At 39.7% G+C, this 20,000-nt stretch overlaps 1 protein-coding gene across 1 annotated transcript in view; it reads right to left on the bottom strand.

Moving 5' to 3' along the window:
- Window positions 1-6,722: 6,722 nt before the first annotated feature.
- The window catches only part of wtip (WT1 interacting protein), a 37,107-nt gene continuing 23,829 nt past the window's right edge, over window positions 6,723-20,000 (bottom strand). Inside the window, exons 3-8 of the mRNA XM_085168529.1 lie at window positions 17,690-17,757; window positions 15,818-15,880; window positions 15,172-15,302; window positions 14,493-14,544; window positions 13,600-13,668; window positions 6,723-11,093 (exon numbers count right to left, since the gene is read on the bottom strand). Of these exons, the coding sequence (XP_085024655.1) occupies window positions 10,941-11,093; window positions 13,600-13,668; window positions 14,493-14,544; window positions 15,172-15,302; window positions 15,818-15,880; window positions 17,690-17,757 (536 nt within the window). The 3' untranslated portion in view covers window positions 6,723-10,940. The remainder of the gene's footprint in view (window positions 11,094-13,599; window positions 13,669-14,492; window positions 14,545-15,171; window positions 15,303-15,817; window positions 15,881-17,689; window positions 17,758-20,000) is intronic.

Here is a 20,000-nt window from a genome sequence, read left to right as displayed (position 1 = left end):
CGGTTTTTCCGTGTTTTCAGCTCCTTCCTTTTTCTTTTCCAACCCTTGTTATTTTCTAATTAAGGTCAGCCTTAACTGCTTGCTTATTTAGTCTGTGGCTATGTCCTCAGATTTTGTCAAGTATGATTCATCCTGTTTAAGGGTTTTTCCCCCTACCATCGCCTGCAGTGCCACCTGATTTTCTGTCTGTGTTTGGGTTTCTTTCTGTCTGAAATCAGATCTTTCTAGAAAACTTTCAATCTTATCATCCAAGGATCTGAATTTGGTAAAGGAGAACATTTTACCTTGAGAAAAGATGCACTTGGTGTTCTTCAGTGGAGAATATTTTTGAGGAATATTTGATAAAAGCCAATGATAAGCCATTATTTGTGTAAAAGTATGTTCTTGGAAATGTTGGCAGAAATTTAAAAAAAAGAATCTTTTATTCAGTGCTCACTTCCCCTCATTGTTATGCAGTTTGTCATCGTGACCCAGTGTACTGAGAAAAAACCTTCCTGACCAGCATTTATAAACTAGCCACTCATCCTTGCTGTGTTAGTTTCCTTGCTGTGATTTTTTTAGAACCTCAAAGGCTTTTGAAGGCTTTTATTTCATGTCTCCAAAGCAACAATAAAAGTAAATACAATCAGATTCTGCTGAAGGCGTCTAAGGTATTTTTTTCTGTCTCTTAGAATAGAATAGAATAGAATAGAATAGAATAGAATAGAATTCAACTTTATTGTCATTGCACATGTCACAGGTACAAGGCAACGAAATGCAGTTTGCATCCATCCAGAAGTGCTTTAGCCGTGATATAGATATATTACAAATATATTTTAGCAATAATATAGATATGTAAGTATATTACAGAAATGGGTCTATTATGGTATGTTATAATGTACACGGTATGAAGTATGTTACGAATATGCTATAACTATAAGTATGTACAGGCTATGAACAGGATATAAATATAAAAAACTATAAAGAATATGAAATAAAAAAAACTATACAGAAATATGAGATATACAGCTATACAGAAATGTGAACTATGCAGGTTATAAACAGTTGTAGAATTAAAAATTATCGTATTGTACAGAATGATTATTTACACAGTCCTCTTGTTCAGCCACTGCCCCATGCTCCTGCACGTCTATAACATTTTGCTGATCTATTCCTCCTTCAGATGCCCACAAACATTCCTACCTGCGGCATCACACCGTAACCTGATCATCCCCACCCACTCTTACCCCCTGCTCGCACATCTTCTTTGTCAGATTTTCCACTTTGCTCAAGCCACTCTCCCTTTCAACTGTTTTCTGACCCGCTGCTTGTCTTTAATCTCTGCACCTGCTTTAATTTAACTGACTTGTTTGCATGTAAAAAAAACTGCATTACCTTCCCTTCCGATTAAAGACCATCTTACCAAATCTGCCTGTGTCTGCACTTTTATAAGTTTATTTATAGAAGCATTAAAGTCAGTGATTCAGTCACAAAGGTCACAATTATTTATAGTATGGCTGTTAAAATGTTAAATCTGAAACAAAGTTAAAGGGAAATTATAATTCTTATTTCCAGCGTCTATATTTTTATCATTGGACACACCTAGCTTTGCATGATTCATCTTCATACTTTATCATCAGTTCATCTTCTACCTCAGACAAGCTGTTTCACTTCTTCTCCAGATGTCCTCAGATTTCCTTCCATTCATAAACAGAGGGTTCAGACAGCAGGAGGCTAGGTTTTCTGCGATCAAAGCTAGTATTGTGTACCTGAAATCACAATATTAGGGACATCCATTCTATTGGGCATCGTACAGAGCCAAGGGTGAAAAAAACTGAGCATCTCAAACTCTCTGAAACTCTCAATCTCATTTGAAGTGAGCATTCAGAGGAAATAAGAAAAACACAACAGATCTCTCTTGAAGAACATCTAATGGAGACTCTCTATCATCCGTTAGTAACCGATAATATTTTAACTGCTCTTGTACCGGATGGGTTTTATATATTTAGCCTAAGGGTCCAGAGAATATTCAGAATTTAATATCTGACATTAGGCAGAGATAATGAACATACTTTATGCTCCAATTAGCCCAAATGTTGTATAATGCTGCACCACAGGGGTGCAGTCTCTTCATTCATCCCAACGACCCAGCAGTTGCATTACAGTTGTAAGATCTAAAGGGAAGCACCATTGAGTGACAACTTTAACTCTATAACTTAGCTGCACAAATCGAAAAATAATCTTTACTGCTTTATTTCATGCCCAGAGGTTTTGTCAGCACAAAACCAATTTGTTCCAGTATGTAAAATATTTGTGCTTCTAAATGCATTAAATATTTTATGCTTGACTTCAGGCTTGTTTTCATGTCTGTAATTAAAAAGCTTTGGAAATTCCACGTTCGTCCCTGCAGTATGGGTTTATCTTGCCAATGTGATGTTTACGGGAACGTTTGTGCACTAGATCAGTTTTCTGAAAGTGTCAGTACCAAGGGATCAGCCTCATCAGTGGATTTCAGCCAACAGACATAGTTTATGCTTATCTCTATCATTTTATGGCGTCATGTTTAAATTTGTGTTTGTTAGTTGTTTCTAGTTTGTCTTTTCCTTTTTTAGTTTTTAGATAAATGGTTTCTGATGGTCTTTTTTTTTTCAGACTTCTGAGAGTCCATGGCATGCTACAGGGTTGCGTGCAAGGACGTGATTATATCTCAGTATTTTACTAACTGCGGGCAAAACTGCCCACTTGCACATATTTAATGCAACTAATGATGTTGTGTGGGACTTTCTGTTGTTCCCACTTGAGCGGGGGCGGGAAGGTGGTTGGGGGGGGAGGGGGTAAGGTTGTGATTAAAGTTTTTAATTAAAGGATTTATTTATTATTTCATAATGTGAGTCTTATTTTTGGCTGTATCAGCACACTAGAATTTGTAAAACACTGACATTAAGAGCCGGTAAATCCTGCAGGGTCATATCAGGAACACAGAAGAAAAGAAGAGATTTCATGTAAAATCAAACTGAAAAAGTTCCCATCTGACCACATTCATATTAACTGATCTTTTTATGTACAATAATGTTTGTATATCTAACAATAATACTATGAAAACTGTCAGAGTTACAGGTCTTTGAGGTAAATATTAGGGGTGCAACGATACACAAAATTCACGGTTCGGTTCGATACTTTGGTGTCACGGTTCGATATTTTTTCGATACAAAATAAAATGTTCGTGCCTTTTTAATTTGTCATTTATTAAAATTATAAATATATATTTTAACTCAAACGTACAGTTTTTAAATTTAATGTTGCTGAAACAACAAAGTAATAAAAAAAAATTAATCTATCTGATCGAGAAATCACTCATCTTTGGAAAAGAGAGTTTATTACAGAGAAATGGCTCTTTCCAAAATAAAAGCTATACTATATGCTTCTTCTGGGGTATATTCTCAGCAGCATATTAAACATATCAGGTCCCCATAAGGAGAATCATGTGCTAACGGCTGTCTAAATGACTCGGGTAAAGTTTGTAGAATGCGTGCTTGTTATTTTTGTCTGCTTCCACTTGTCTTTGCACTAGGATGGTGTAGGTGTAAATGTGCAGTCATATTCGTTGTGTTCCCACTAGTGCTGTCAGCGTTAATCTCGTTGAAATGACGTTGACGTTAACGCCACAACACGGCAAATCTCCGTTAACGAGCTACCGCGGATCACCCCGTGCGTGGGGCTGGACGGCCAACACGTCAACGAGCTAACTGCGCTAACACACTAGTTCCCACCCATGTAATTGAGCATTGCTGGCACATCCAACATGCTGTTTTACTTTTGTCCATGACAGCTTACCTTCAGGGTCATAGTCACATGAAAACCAAAATAGTTCCAAACGGCACATCTGAATGAGGGTGGGGGAGGTTCAATTTGCCATGTTGCAACGGGAGCTTAACTTCTGTCTCCCTAGATTGCGCTCAAGGAAACTGCGTTCGACTACTCCGCCTAGGCTGCACTGTCGAGCGCAGATCCACTGAGCGCTCAACACAGACAGCATCGTCAGAAGGAAAATTGATAAAATAAATGAAAAATTTTGTATTGTTCGATACATATGCATACCGAACCGAAAGCACTGCATCGAACGGTTCAATATCGATACGAGTATTGTTGCACCCCTAGTAAATATAGGGTGGGTCCAATTTTCACCTGTCACAGGAGATACACATGAACTGTATCGCGATTTATCACAGTTTCAAAAGAAAACAACACCAATTATTTGTCTATAATGTTAACTGATCTGAGCATTGGTCGCCTGGATATTATATCGGTTTTCTTCAAGATGTGTGACCAGGTGGCTTTTTATAAAAAGTCATAGCATCTGAAAGGTCTCTTTTTTATTTTTACCTATGTTTTGATACCAGAGTCATCTTCCAGCAAAGATTCCTTCTGTCCCGAAACAATTTTCCAGTGTTTTCATGTTTAAACACTTGCAAACATAGCTTGTGGCTTTGAAATAGAGAAATATTTCTGATGTTCATGTTCTGCATGATAGCTGGGAGATTGATCAAACAACTTTCAGTCCTTTAATTTCAATCATGCACTCTCAGGATCGATGGATTCACTCCCCAAAAGTTGATCCTGTTCATCTGGACGTAGCGTTTTTAGTGGGAGAAACATTTCGTCACTCATCCAAGTGACTTCTTCAGTCTCAGCTGACTGCAGGTTTCCCCAAGCTTATAAACAGCACATTTGCATAATGACTGAAACTAGCACCACTGAAGGAACAATGGGCTGGGAGGTCAGCTCCTTCATCATAATTATGCAAATTCTCATGACCATTGATCAACAACCACTGATCAAAGACCACAGATCAATGGCTATGAGTACCATTCACAGAGAGTTGGGGAATGGCTGCAATCACAGCATGGTAATATGGTGAAAGATGTACCCTTAGGCCTCCTTTCCCTTTTCACGTAAATGGCTTCAAACCAGCGTCATATGATATGACCAGTTCCTTCAGTGGTGCTAATTTCAGTCATTATGCAAATGTACTGTTTATAAGATTGGGGAAACCTGCAGTCAGCTGAGACTGAAGAAGTCACTTGGATGAGTGATGTAGCGTTTCTGAAAATGCTATGTCCAGATGAACAGAATCAACGTTTGGGGATATACTTACCTGGATGATTGAGCATGCATCAAGAAGATGGATAAACTCCTTTTTTCAGCTTGTGAAGACTTTCTTTTGGAAGAAGTTTGCATCTCTGTTTTATTGTCCAGCTGTGGTGAAACAGCTTGTCGTCAACTCCAACCAATTTTTCACTTATCAACATGCTGGTCCACCAAGTTGTTTTACGTTCGCTTCTGTGTACAAAATCATCATATATCTGTATTTTGACACATTTTATTACTTTAACTACAATTGCTCCCTCTTTGACGAGATTGAAGGAGAGATCTGAGACTACAGAGCACTTTCAACATTTTCAGGCTTTTTGTTAGATTATCTAGGTGAACATAAAAAAACAAACAAAAAAACTAATCAAGAGCAATAGAAATCATAATAGTGGTTATCAGCTTTAATCAGGCCTTCTGCTTCAGGTCCTGTTGTCATTTGACTCTTCTTTCTTTCACAGTGTATGTGACAAGAGGGCAGTCCATACAACATGTTCACTTAAATGAAGATAAATTAATAAAACAGAAACGCCAACGAGATTTGATGAGATGTGGATAGAAGCGTCAGTTGGTGGACAGTAAATTGTCATCAAATGGACCCAAAAGTTTGCCAATTAGGAGGACGAGGTCATCGAGAGATATGAATGACACAAAAGCAAAGTGCAATGCATGCAGCAAGTCAGGCAAGAATAATATACTGCAGTTATTTAATTTTATTTTTTTCAAATAGTGGTAAGTCATTGTTTCAGTAATTCTATTTATATACATGGCTCATATTGAATGTTAAAGAAAATAATTAGTGTCAGTGTGGGACTCTTTGCAGCTGATTTTAAACTGATTTTAACCAAAGTCTTGTTCCTTTAACGTGGTAAAAAGAGAACTTAAAATTAAAACTTTGACTCAGAAGACAACAGTGACTTAGATAAAAAAAAAAAAAAAAGTACAACAGTATCTCTGACCACACGACACATGGAACCTCGAACAAGATGAACTACAGCAGCAGACGACCACACCAGGCGAGCTAAGAACAAAAAACCGAGGATACAATTCGGAAAGACTCACCAAAATCGGATAATTGAATGCTGGAAAAATTCTGCCTGGTCTTAATTTGGATAGTACAAATCTAACCTTTGTAATAGTAGAGACAGAGTTTGACACACACTGGGCGCTGCACTACCAGCTGACCACAATCAACCAGATTATTGTTGCTAACACTGTCCACACCTTTATGACCACAGTATACCGCCTTCTCATGGATACTTCCAACAGGATACGGTGATGTCTCACAAAGCTCAAATCGTGCCCTTTGAGCACCTTTGGAGCTTGGTGAAACGGGAGATTTGAATCCTGGATGTGCAGCCAACAATTCTGCAGGAACTGTGTGATGCTATCGTGTCGTTATGGAGCAAAATCTCTGAGGAATGCTTCCAGCACCTTGTTTAATCTGAATCATTAAGAAGTAATTATGTCAAAATCCAGCCACCCTGGTACTGTCAAGGTGTAACTAACATATCGAGTTAGAGATGCTGAGTGTACATAATTCTTGATGATTAAAATGACATTCAGAGAAAAAACAAAACGAACATCAGAAATCGTTTGCAGTTAGCTACAAAACCACTTTATTGAAAAAGCAGATTATGTCATCTACAGTTAAATGATACGTCCCGATTTTAATACATTAAATAACTTTAGACTTTTTCATGTTTAGATAAATAGATCTAGTTTCCTTTTTTAAAATGAACCATCTAGGTAATCAAAACACTTAGCGATATAAAAGATGTGTGACAAGTATCCAAATGTGCTTATTGGAACTACGAGTAGGAGAAGATATCTTTTCTTTCCAAGTGATTTTTGACAGAATTATCAAATAAAATAAACTAGCCTTTTTATGTACAGGGTAACTACCTGTGTGCTATGCAGCAGAAACTGAAGTAGTACTTTTAAACAAGCGAATTAAGACATCTTTGAAGGGGATAAACTGGGCTTGTTAAGTCGTTGACAAAACACAAAAGTTCAGAAAATGCCTCATTCTTCAAGTATAGCACACATGACTTAACCCTTGTACAAAGTTGAGGTTAAACACATCAAATACGGGGGGAATGTCTCACGTACAGTATGCAGTCCTTTTGTTCTTTTACACGTACTAGTCATTATTACATTCAAACGAATCTCGTTATATCAGGTTACATTAAAAAGCCCTTTCGGCCTGTGGTGACCCCTGCCTTCAGTCTATGCTTCAGTCTCTGTTTTGGACACATTCAGTAGTATTTAATCAGACCTGCATGTATTACAGTATGAATAACAGCACGGCCAGTGTTTGCAAGTAACAATTGGTGATTGTTTTACTCAAGTTTGCATACCTGACGGGTGGAGTTTAAGTGCTACGGTCAAAGTTTGACGTACGAGCTACTGGAGCATTAGCTGGAACATGTGTAAACTTCACATGTTTGAGATCCAGTATGGTACAAGAGAGAAGTTCAAACAAACACCAACAATTAGAGACAAACATCTGGAATATGGTAAGCAATGAACAGACAGCATCATCACAATCATTACCAGGTTTGAGAGCGCAAGGATCAGTGTGCTGGATGCTGCTGAGCCCTGCAAACACAGTGAGGTGCATGTGCCATGGCCCTGCCACTAATACGCACACACACACACACACGCACACACACACACACACAATATTAGACATTATGACAAGTTGCTCTTATTTCAAATAAGCTCATATTGTTGGGGTTCATCTGCAGAAGTGCAGGATTTCTTTCAGAATTAAGAGCTTTCCTCACAAAAACAATGCTTTAAATATAATCAGGGAATGATCAATAGACTGCCAGTTCAATTAAACACACTGATAACAGTCCAATGAAAAAGGTTGGGAATTTTTCCACGCTACCACAGCTTGAAGTTTAAAGTATTTAAGTCTCGTGTTGGTCTTCCTTTGCATATATGTATAGATATATATGCACATCACTCACTAAAAGACATACATATAAGTGCCTGCCAATGCACACACACACACACACAAACACACACACACAATCAAAGAAGGGGGTGTGGGTGGAACTCCCTAAAGAACACAGGTGGGACCAGCAGCTCCGTGTTCTCAGGTACATCCTCCCGAAACACAACAGCAGGCTTCATGGCAGACCAGAGAAAGACACACAAACAAACCTGTTCTGTCTTAAGGCATGTAGACAAGTGGAGATTCCTCATAGTAATGCACGATGTGCTGATGTGATTTAAAAAAAAAAAAAAAAAAAAGTCTGCAAAAACATCAGGAAACAGCACCCTGAACAGATCTGGAGCAAAAGGTATTTGTAGATAAGCGTTCAGTCTGTTTTAACCCGCTTGGTTTACCCATGGTAGCAGAGAGAGTGTCAGTGATGGCCAATTCACTCGAGGCCTTTTATGTCTCTCTTTTAAGGAAATTCAGCTACTTCCTGGTTGAAAGAAATGATCATATATGCTTACCTGCATGACAATCACCAGCCTATCAAAACGACACTGTCCCAGTCTTGTAGCTTTAAAAACTGTTTGAATAAACTGTCTTTAGCCAAGAATATACCCTATATAGTTTAAAACAAGGAGTTCTCACACTATTTTACTGGGGGGATTTTTTTCCATAACCACTATATTATAAACCCTAAACAGATTAATTGTGTTTAGTGTCACCAGATGATGTGGGCTGATATTTCTCCATGCGCGCCAGCAAGCCAGCGGTCTAATACACCAAGCTAAATAGTAACAGGAACATTATAATGCACCCTGAGAGAAGTAAGAGCTGGTGACAGACTGATATGATGTTTCCCAACCTAATGTGGGAGGGAAATAATAGATCCAATATGCTGCTTTTACTGGCGCAAATAGTTCCAGTCTATATCTGTGAATTTAAACAATGAAGTTCAGTTTTCTAACTTACAGGAATTTATTCTGAGGACCACTTAGCTATAGGTTGCGGACCCCTGGGGATCCTCAGACACCACTTTGAGAACTATAGATAAAAAAGAGCTAATGAATGCTTTATTTTTGGAAATTTCTCCAACAGTGAGTCACAGCTGGAATTTTTCCTGTGAGCTGTGGACATCTGCCTTGTGCGACTGCTGAGTGTCCTTTAGTGTTGCACCAAAAGCCCTAATCCTCTGTATTTAAAGACTTATCTCCAGCTAATCTCTTAAGACGTTAGGATTAAGCTAAGTCTTAATCTTAATGATATAACTTTGATGACTTGTGGTATGATGACAGAAGGCATGAAGATAAATTTAAAAGGGTCTGAAATAAAGATTAATATTTGTTTTACATTTTGTAGGAATTAACTACAACGTATAGCTGCCTCTATACAATCTGTGCGATGGGGCTGCTCATCTGTTGTCTGTTAAAGACAGAGAATGATAACATTGGTTCAGTCAGGGAGCACATGACCAAAAGAAGTATTTTCTATTTGGCCTGGTCTGGGACTCCCTTGTCCTTAGAGCACCAGCGTGAAAATCCATCTCCTGTGATGGAGATGGGTTGCAATGTGACTTGCAGGTGTGTAGTACCTGTATGCAGGCTAAAGCTTATTAAATAGTGCACCCTGTATGTGATTTGCTAATTGGATCTGTAGAAGGTGGTGAGCTGAGAAGAAGAAGAGTAGGCCTGCCTGAACTAATGCAATGCTTGATTTGTAAGCTTTCTATGGTGAGTAAGGGCTAAAAGAAACTCATTTCACTGGGTGTACAAAGTGGGACAAAACAACTGAAGGCAAATACTATTTGATCCTGGTCTGCTCCTACAAAGCCTGTGAATCTCTGACAGGCATGAAGAGGCTCTGTGTCCTGGAGGATAAATGATACAACAGACCAAAAGCTTCCGAGGCTTTAGACTGATTCTACCATGAGCGCAGCAACATTAAAAAGAAAACAACAAAACGAGAATCTACATCTAAGATCTGATGTGGAAAACGTCTGCAAAATATATATCCATATATAAAAGACAATCTATGTGCATCTAAAATTTTCTGTCATCATATAATCATTAATTAAGACACTGCTTGTGACTTCTAAGTGGAATGTCAGTCCGTCCTCTGGGCTTGTGGTGCTACTCTGCATCGGTGATGTCGAGGTGGTGCAAGGGTGACAGTTTTTCATCACAGCCCTGTGTCGTGAATGCTGGGTGTCCATTGCATAGCCTTTAGCAGGACTCCATTTCAGTGTTAGAAGCTACACGGGGAGAGCCCACTCTGAAGGCACGGCATGCCCACCATTGGGCCTGTCCGGTCCAGCCAGCACTGGAATGCAGTGGCTCGTTCCCCGGCCTTCCTGACGCTGACATCAGCAGCGTTCTCAGATGTGACAGCACTGGTGAATTCACGTGGTAAATTGCTTCAGTCAAAGCATAAGAGTGAAAGATACAGAAAGGATGAGAGAGAAAGCAAGGAGAGAGTTGAATTTGCGCTTTCTCCTCCAATCCAGAAACCCTCTTTCTGATGAATGTGCTGGGGTCAGGAGGTGTGACGTCATCAGGGGCCTCTGGGTGAGCTGGCGTGTTGACTTTCGGGGTTAGGCGCCCAAGGGGGAGGGGGATGGAAAGGACCACAAATGGAGGGTAAGGGAGGGACCCTTTTCCCCAACCCTAGCATGTAATAGCAGGGCTTGTGGTGGGAGCTGCACTGTGTGTGTTAGTCCACGGACTGGCTGTCCAGCTGAGGACGGGGGCAGTAACTCAGATGGCCACAGAGAGGCTTCTCTGGAACTGCTGAAGAGGGTGCAGGCCTTTTTTTGCCCACTGCTGGTGTCCCAGATCGCCTGGGATGTGGAGCTTAGTTCTCCCAATCACAGTTCAGTGACATGGAGAGGGTAGCTGGGGGGCGCATGGGCAGGAACCTGCGACTGGAGCCGAAGGATGTGGCAGTCGTGGCAGAGCAGGTGGCCTTCCAGTGGATAACAGCGGTGCCTTTCCTCATCATTTAACTGGAGACCGCAGTCCTGAAATAAATATAATTACATATATTTAATAATCACGCTCACACATATTAATAAAAATCTATTTTAAAAACTATAAAACACTAAAAAAAACATGTATTTTACATGCACTGGTCAATTTTGAGGTTTTATGCTATTTTGCTTCCAAAATGTCTCAGACTGGTGGAACAATCATACAGTCAGGCATTTACCTTTTGCTAATTTGAGATTTTACACATGAACTTCAGACATTTTCAGCAGAATTGGGTTGGGAGGATTTCAAAAGGAGGAAACAGCAGGGAAGAGTGTGCTTCAAAGACCGAAGCTGAAAATGTGGTTTAGATGAGAGAGCTGCCTGGACCGAGCACGCCGGAGGCAGCACACATGGTGCTACTTTGACTACTGGCTGTACATTTTGCAGATCAGAACAAAAACCCCAAATTACCCATCGACCTTTTCAGAAGTGAGCTCGCAGCTTAAAGACTGTCTAATTTCATCTGACGTTTCCACTGTCACACGGATCTCTTGGGTGCATGCACTACTTGGCGTGAGTAAGCAAACACCTTTTGTCTTTTTAAGTAAAATAGTAGATGTTTATGATCCACAACCTTCTCTGTGATCTTCCTCTTTTCCTCTTGCCTGATAACTTTATCTTCAATCCTTTGTCCGATATATCAACCATCCCTTCTCTGCACATGTCCAAACCATCTCGACCTGAGCTGTTCCTCTGATATACTCATTTCTAAGCTTGTCTGTTCCAGTGATTCACAACAAATATCCAGGTTTCTGCTGTGCATATTGCATAGTGAACTGTAGACCTGCAATACAAAGTAACTGGAGAGGTTTTAAAGTAATAATTATAAGCTTTCAGTATTTAACCCAGTAAATACTGAATTTCAAACGTATATCTTTAAAATCAGATTTCTTTCTTATATTTTAAGCCTGAAATCTCCACCTATATCTACCAAACTTTCCATTTTTGGAGCAGTCTATATCCTGAAGGTTTTAATAGCATTCCGAGTCACATTTATGGAAGATTTTACTGTTAAAAACTTGGAGGGAAAAAAAGTATTTTTTTCCTGTTGATAAAAGCAAAAACAGATTTCAACAAATTAAGCCACCTGCAATATAAAAGTACTTTGCTCAGTGTAAAGTTATTAGTTAGTTTTTAATTATTTTTACTGTCTTTACCTGTAGTTTCTTTCCTTAAAGAAATAATTTGAGATTTTGGGAAACAGGCTTGTTTGCAGAAAACGAACAGATGAGAAAACTAATAAGTGACACCAAGTTGTGCCAGTGACTTCAGTGTGGGCGTCTTTCTGGACCCTCATTGTAAACAGGGTGCTGACTCTGAGACAAATCATAGACAGTGGGTGGGTTTTTCCTTGAAGAGTTGGGTTTGAGAGAAGCTGCCTCCAAAGACGGGGATAGAGGCTGTGCAAATTGTATGCTTTGATGAACGAGCATACTGATCTCTGAGCCTGCAGAGGAATTCTGCGCGTGGCTGACACAACGAGACCCCGATGTGGACCCTGACCATGTTGGAGGGATTACATAAACTGACTGCTAACCACTCGGGTGATTTAAAACCGGATAAACAGCTTAAAAATGTACATATTATAAATGAATTTTCACTGTGCATCAATGTGATTCTCGCTGTATTTTCGGCTCAGCATAAAATTTTATTTTCAAAAATCCAACTGTCGTGTTAAAGCACTACAGAAAAAACATGTTTTTTCGCCTCAATATGTAATTATTTACCATCTCCAGAATGATTCAACTGCAGACTTTACCCTTCCTGTCCATAAGCCTCCCTCTCACCCCCCATTCAGAGCTCCACTGAATGATTACCCGCTGCTTACATAACGATCTGATGCATTTCTATGAAGCGGAACCTCAGCCATTCAGACATATGCAAGTTGTATCCTGCTCAGGGGATAGTAAAAATGATCTCACGATTTAGAAAAAAACCCTGCTCAATCGCTGCAGGGAGGTGTGAAATGTTTATTTGTTTTATTAAACATTCATGGCACACTTGAACTAAAAAAAAATCTAGCAGCCAAGTTGAGCGACAGGATGACTGAGATGTCAGAAACTGGGTTTAAGCAGCAAGCCCCCAGCCGAGCTGCAATGCGCTTTGTCAATGAGTCACATATTGAGCTGTAACCTTTGGTTGATATCCACCAGTATGGTTTTTTTTTCCCTGTCTGTGTGTCATTCATTCCACAAGAGCAGTGATTCACACTCGCTGGTAGAAAACAGTGAGTCTATTCTTATCCCACGATTTGGAGATCTTACCACAGTTCACTGTGTTTACGGGACTAAGCAGATGTGCACGTGTGTTAGTGTGTGTGTCTTTGTGTGCTAAAGCAGTGTGCAATTTCAACCGCCTCAAAAGTTGAATCACGCACAGTGATGCTTAATTGACTCTAATCAAATCCCAGGCATGGTAGATCCCTCTTACTCATACCTTGTGAAGTGTGTGTGAGAAAGAGAGACTACAGTCATTGACGCGGTTGAAGTGACTTACCTCACAATGGTAGCACTCCACGTGGTAGTCCTTGTCCATAGAAACAACGCGAATAGTTTCCTCAGAGCCCTGTGGAGACAAACACACAGAAAGTGATGAGTTTGATGTTTGAGCCCTGCAGCTTTTATTATTATTTTTTGATTCATTCATTCTAAAACATATTGGCTTTTATTTTCACCTTCAAAGTAAAAGCTTTTGTTTGCTTTGGTTTTTGTACATTTTATCTATAAGCATCTCGCTGTTGGTGATTGTGTGCTAGTAAGAGATCCATTAAAAAGAAAATCCATGAAAAATTCAGTGAAAAAGAAAATCGTCCGATTCTTCCCTCACAGGGCGCCGCTATGTAGAGCTGTTATTTTTCGATTGCTTTATGAAGTTATATTCTGACTTTGTGCTCGTTTGAATCTGCAGTGGGTGTGGTGGATCTCCTTGAGTGTGTCAGAAGGGCGACTCTTCAAGTTGAATTTTTGAGAATGCAGATGTAAATGAAGACAGTCAAATCTGGTGAGAAAGTGAGTGATGAGTGAGAAATAGGTTGTTCTATGTGAAGGTGCAGTTTGGGTCAGTTGTGGTGAATGTTCTCCCTCAGACACGTTGGGATGTTACAGAAAACCTCAACACTCTGACAAAGATCCCAGGGGGGAAAAATGTTTGTGAATCTGAGCTTGGACACCTGCTCTTTGCCTGATCGCTCCCGGTTGGTATCTGAGTTGTAGCAGCATCTCTTATTGCCATTCTTAATCCCAGATTAGATTTTGCCACCTCTTTTACACAGCCTTTTGCAAATACGCCCGACGTTCACATGATTAATGTCAAATTCTGGTCTCTGAGTCCGACCAAAGTAATCAGTAACACTCAAAAACGGCAAGATGTAATATTGTTTTGCTCGTTACCTGGGCTGGAAGGATGGGCTGGTTACATGAGGCACACTTGGGGGCAAAAACCCTGTAATGGAAAAAAAAATCATCAACCTTGTGTTCAACTCAACTAAATCTAATAACAAGTTGTTTTTAGACATATAATACACATTCATACCCAATTTTTGGATGCTGTTTAAAATGTAAACAAAAACAGAATGCAATACAAATCTCACAAACCTATATTTTACTCACAATAGAACAGAAAACATATCAATGGCTCAAGCTGAGAAAATCTACCACTTTAAGGGAAAAAAATTGGCTCATTTTTCATTTGCTGGCAGCAACACATCTCAAAAAACTTAGGACGAGGCCATGTTTATCACTGTGTACCAACAACAGATGGGATGGGCGCAACAAATGATTGCTCTTGCCATTAAATTCAAATTGATGTAATATTTATCACGAAATAATCAAATATTTCAATTTAAACATGTGACATGATAATTAAATATGAGTTTATGAGAATTGCAAATCGTGGCTTTCTGTTTTCATCCCAACTTTTTTGGAATTGTGGTTGTAAATACCAGGACAATAATTAAAACAAACTGGAGGGTGTGGCGTATCTCCGTGACACCTGACAGACCGCTTCTTTGTGCCAAACGTTACTTTTACGTGCTGAGCTGTTCGTTTACAAAAACGATCGTCTTCTTACGTGTGGTAGTCTTTGACACAGTAGATGTTGTTCTCAACGTCCACAGTGAAAGGCACTCCATCTAGACCCTCCTTACACACAACACAGCGGAAACAGCTGGGATGGTAGGACTTGCCTAGTGCCTGGAGGATCTAAACTCCCACACAGAAAAAAATAGAGAAGAAAATAGAAGATAATAATAGTTCCTATATAGGACTTAAATAACAGGTATGGACATGCAGTAGGACATAATAGGCAGAGAAAGGGTTACACTCTCTAAAGGGCTGTCCAATTTTTTATTAGAATAGCGTTATTCAGACAGTATGTGAGATTGCTGGAGTGAAGGTGTCAAATATAATTGACTTTGGACTCCTGCAGGACAAAAAGATGATAGCTTTATCTTGGAGAAAAATTGATGTAGCTATAGATATATGTATGAGTGAAAGAAATTATATCTTGGAAAAATACTGGATTATACAACACTACATCTTTTTTATCCGTATCTTCTTTAAAATTCTTTGTTAAATATGTAAAGTAAAAATGCTCTGTTCTCCTCTAACGGTTGTGAAAACACGGCAGCATGCTTAACTGCTGAATCAGATTAATGATTTTTATTAAAAACGTGGTTGATAAGGAAAAAAAGGTCTTCATTGCTCAAGGCTCTTACCATCTCCATGATGAGGTGACCACACACAAAGCACTTCTCAGCCGTCTGCTGGAAACCAGAGTACTGTGGGTGAAACCAGACACGCAGATTATCATGCAGAGTATTGCTTTTTTGGATACTGTTGCACCGACTGACCTTGCAATCACAAGCAATACTTCACACCTTCTGCATGAAAACATGTTTCAATCTTGTATTTATCTACAGAGGGAATTGCTGTGCTTGTTAAATGAGATCTGTTATGCCCTTTTCACCTCTATATCTTTATTTTTGAACTGAATTACGTGTGAATTACAATTAAAAAAAAATTCTTATTTGTCTCATACTGAATGTAAATGTAGCCTCAAAAAAGCTGTTACAGTTTCTCTCGCTTTCGCTCACTTTGGCTGGCTGCATCTTCTAATGGTTCACTTACACCAGAGCAAAAATAGGATGTCAACCACCTAGCAACTAAGCAGAATTGTTTGTTTCCCAGTGACTGTATTATTATTATTATTTTTGTTTTGTTTTGCGTTGAGCGTGTGGCACATTCAATTTCTGTGGGACCTCTGTGCTCACAGTCAGCTGTGCATGTCAAATGACCATATAAGGATATCATCTCTCTGACAGTGTACAGAACCAAGAGCTGAAAAAACTGCCAGTGTTCAGTGTTTTGAAGCGGGAGCTGTTGAGCTATTCAACCTTAATGTGTTGACCTCATTATTTGTAACTTTGACCATGTTAAATGTAACAGTTTAATTATGAAAGGAAATAAGTAAAAGCATAATAGATACACTTTATAATGAGATGACCAGGCTTTATTTAGAATCATCTCATCATTCTCTTAGCCTCCATTACTTTTTTTTTACAGCTATAACTAATTCGTCAAAGATTCCTTCATGTTGAGGGAGTTTAGTGCCCTCTGTCTTCTACAGGAAATAAAACACTCGCCAACACATCAGTAGCTCCTTCCCTTCAAACCTCAAGCCCAGGCGAATAATTAAAGCGACCATCTGCAGCACACAACCCCCTCTGGGTCGTGACCTGATTGATACAGAGGGGCCTGCTAGTGGAGACACTGCTACCAGGTGGAGGTGGTAGGTCATGATGGGCAGGCTGCCCCCTGCCCTGACATCTCTGCTCTGAATCTACCATCTGCCAGCACCTCCCCCCACCTATGAAGCACCCCCAGGGTGACAGCCCAGACTAGCCGTGCATCAGCCGTAGGAGGGAGGCAGAAGGAGATTAGTCTCATCCCGACATCTCAAAGGTGCTGATTGTAAATTGCAAAACAGGAATCTGAGCGTTTCCTAACAGGCCAGCAGGTTACAGGAAAGCTGCCTATAAACAGGAAGTACTGTCAGCACATGAGACTCAGTTATGGTGCAATCTGGACAACAAAACCAATTTCAACATCTGTGTTAGAGGAAGTGTTTGCAGCCACCTTCCTTGTTTGAAATCAGTTACATTTTATTCAAATCACATACAGCTAGAGTAAACAAAATATGATGGTCACGATTGTCAGTGTTCAGTGGAGCATGAGATCAGGTCCAGTGTCTGGCCTGTTAACCTGCAGCAGATGGACCAGGAGTCTGAGAGCTGCAGCTGTCCAACCCTCCTCCTCCTTCTCTACCTCCTAATTGTAAGTGCCGGGGAGCAGCTCACAGTGTAATTGAGCTCCTTGGGGAAATTATTAGTGTGAATTGAAGGGGTGGTGCTAAAGCCCTAATTGTAGCTGTTCAGTGTTTTTCCTCCAGAGGGTTCAAGAATGTAGCCTGAGGTCCTAATTCTTCGCTCTTTCTGCTCCACCTGCATCCCCGTCTGACTCCAGCATGAGGCAAACACACAGTGATGCACTCATCACAGAACAAAATCAATAACCACGAGAGCACTTACCAGAAAGTCCTCCTCACAGTAGACCTTTCCATTGACGTTGTAGAACGCTTTCCCTCGTAGCCTCCTCCCTGAAAAGATGAACGGCAAATTAAAAATGCAACATGCAAAGATGTATATAGACTATAGAGTCAAAAGTATGTGGATGCTCATAGTTTTGTACTTTGGGTCTAGAAATCTTAAGGCACAGACCCTTACAGTAAACAAGAGAACCGCTTATATACAGTGGGAATATTATTTCTCATCTCCTTGCATTCATTTGCTATTTTGTTGTCTACCAACAACCAAACAGTGTGACGAGGGATTTTCTGACAACCAAACATTATTATAGCACACTGTACTTTACAGTATACCACAAGCGGACATCAAGGTATGAATTTTTTTTTTTGTAACGGTACATTTTAAGCAGTTCTTTCCTTTAACAACAAAAACAACAACTAAAAAAAGTTGACGTGAGGCCCAGACTTTATGTGTAGTTGTTACATTTTGGGAATTACGAATAAGTGATACAGCAAAGGTCATGGTTAACCTACTGAAAGAAGAAGAAGAAAGACAACTATCACAAAAGCCATGTGTCTTTTGACTTCAGCTGGACTGAATGATCATCATCACTGTCATCTGTCAGTACAGTTTGGGTAATAATAAAAAAGCACTTTGCAAATGAAACATCTGAGAGAAATAGACCAACATCAAAATAGTGGTAGACTGTTCAAAAGTGTCTGATTTAAAAGTGTCTTTTCCAGTGAAGGCAAGGTATCTGCCAGTGGACTGATGACATCCAGATGTTACAAACTGAATCAAAAGGAGAACTAATGATATGTCAGAGGACACAAAGGCTATTTTCCGAACATATAAATATAGTCATCCCTTTAAATTCTGGCTTACACAAAAATTGTGAAAACCATTGCACTGAACATCGTTGCACACCAACCTTAGCCCCCCGCCCCCCTACATCAACATGTTACCTTAGCAGAACAATGCTAACTGCTACATACCATAAAACCCACAAAGTTTTAGGAAGTAAAAAGAAGAAGCCATCACAACAACAACAACACAAAATAAGTCCAACACACAAACACTCAAATGACCCAAAGGCTTGACGGCCAAAGTGCCATGACATTCTCAAAGGTGCCATATTCTTGCTTTGAAGGGTCAGAGATGGCATGAGGAGGATTTACACGATATTAGGCAGCTGTGTTTGAATGCTGTGACTCATCAGTTTAAGTGATTGCAACTTTGTGGCAACACTTTCCACTTTGCTTGCAAACTGACCGTCAGGTCAGAGGTTGACTTTCTTTTTGCATAAATTCCAAAACTTTTTAAGAGGACCTGCAGATTTTTTCTGTGTAACATTTTTTTGGTGCAACCCCACTTTAAAATCTTAGCTGAGTGGGAAAGAATTTGACAAAGTTTAGTGTAAAACTGTAAAACCATCCCAGAATACCAGAGAAAGCAAAGAGATGAGCTTATCCAATTTTTCACATTTTAAAATCTGATGATAAAATAGTTGATTTTCTTTATTGCTGGTTTGCAGATTTCTGTCACAGCTGCACCATCCACCCACTGTTTGTAAAGGACATGAAAAGGAAGCTGAATTCGGAATAGAAGAAAGGTAGCTTAAATGAAGGAATGTCGGCCTTCTAGTGAAGGGCAGTTAAAATTGCATGTCGCAGGTAGAGAATGAACTGAGTAGCTGCACCGAGGTCCAGTATTAGAAAAATAAATTGTATCTTGAAATACGAATCCTCCCGCAGACATCAATAATAAAAAAATATGGAAGAGAAAATGTGCACTTTTAGACTTTATTTGTTAGGTTATCACTTCTTTGCCCCCCAAAAACAAGTTTTGAAACGGTGTTGGAAAAAAACAAACAATGAACCAATTATTTCAGACAGAACATACGACACAACACTTCTGTTAACTTTACATGCAAAAACACATCCTACTGTATCCTTTTCTTTTATCTTCCACGGCCGCAGCACACACAGAGTGCGAAGCAGATGGTTCGCCAAAAACAGGCAACTTTCTGCCTCCGTTTAATTACCTCAACCATTGATCCCGACAAGAATCCATTCACAACCCATACACAATCAATACAGCAGGCTGCTTGCCAAACCTCCCCCAAAAATCTCCACTCTTCCCTGCTATTGTGCACTGCTCACAGACAGACCAACAATAGCAGACTGGAGGGAGGATGTCCCTTATTCTGACACATACAGAAAACGACAACCGCTTCATTATTCTAAATAACTTTAAAACCCTAAAAAAGTCACAGGCTCACAACACATAAACATGTACACACTGTGAGCCCAGG

The sequence above is a fragment of the Neolamprologus multifasciatus genome, chromosome 1 (assembly GCF_963576455.1).
Source record: "Neolamprologus multifasciatus chromosome 1, fNeoMul1.2, whole genome shotgun sequence".
Taxonomy (NCBI): domain Eukaryota; kingdom Metazoa; phylum Chordata; class Actinopteri; order Cichliformes; family Cichlidae; genus Neolamprologus; species Neolamprologus multifasciatus.
This window is presented reverse-complemented; position numbering and strand designations above follow the sequence as displayed.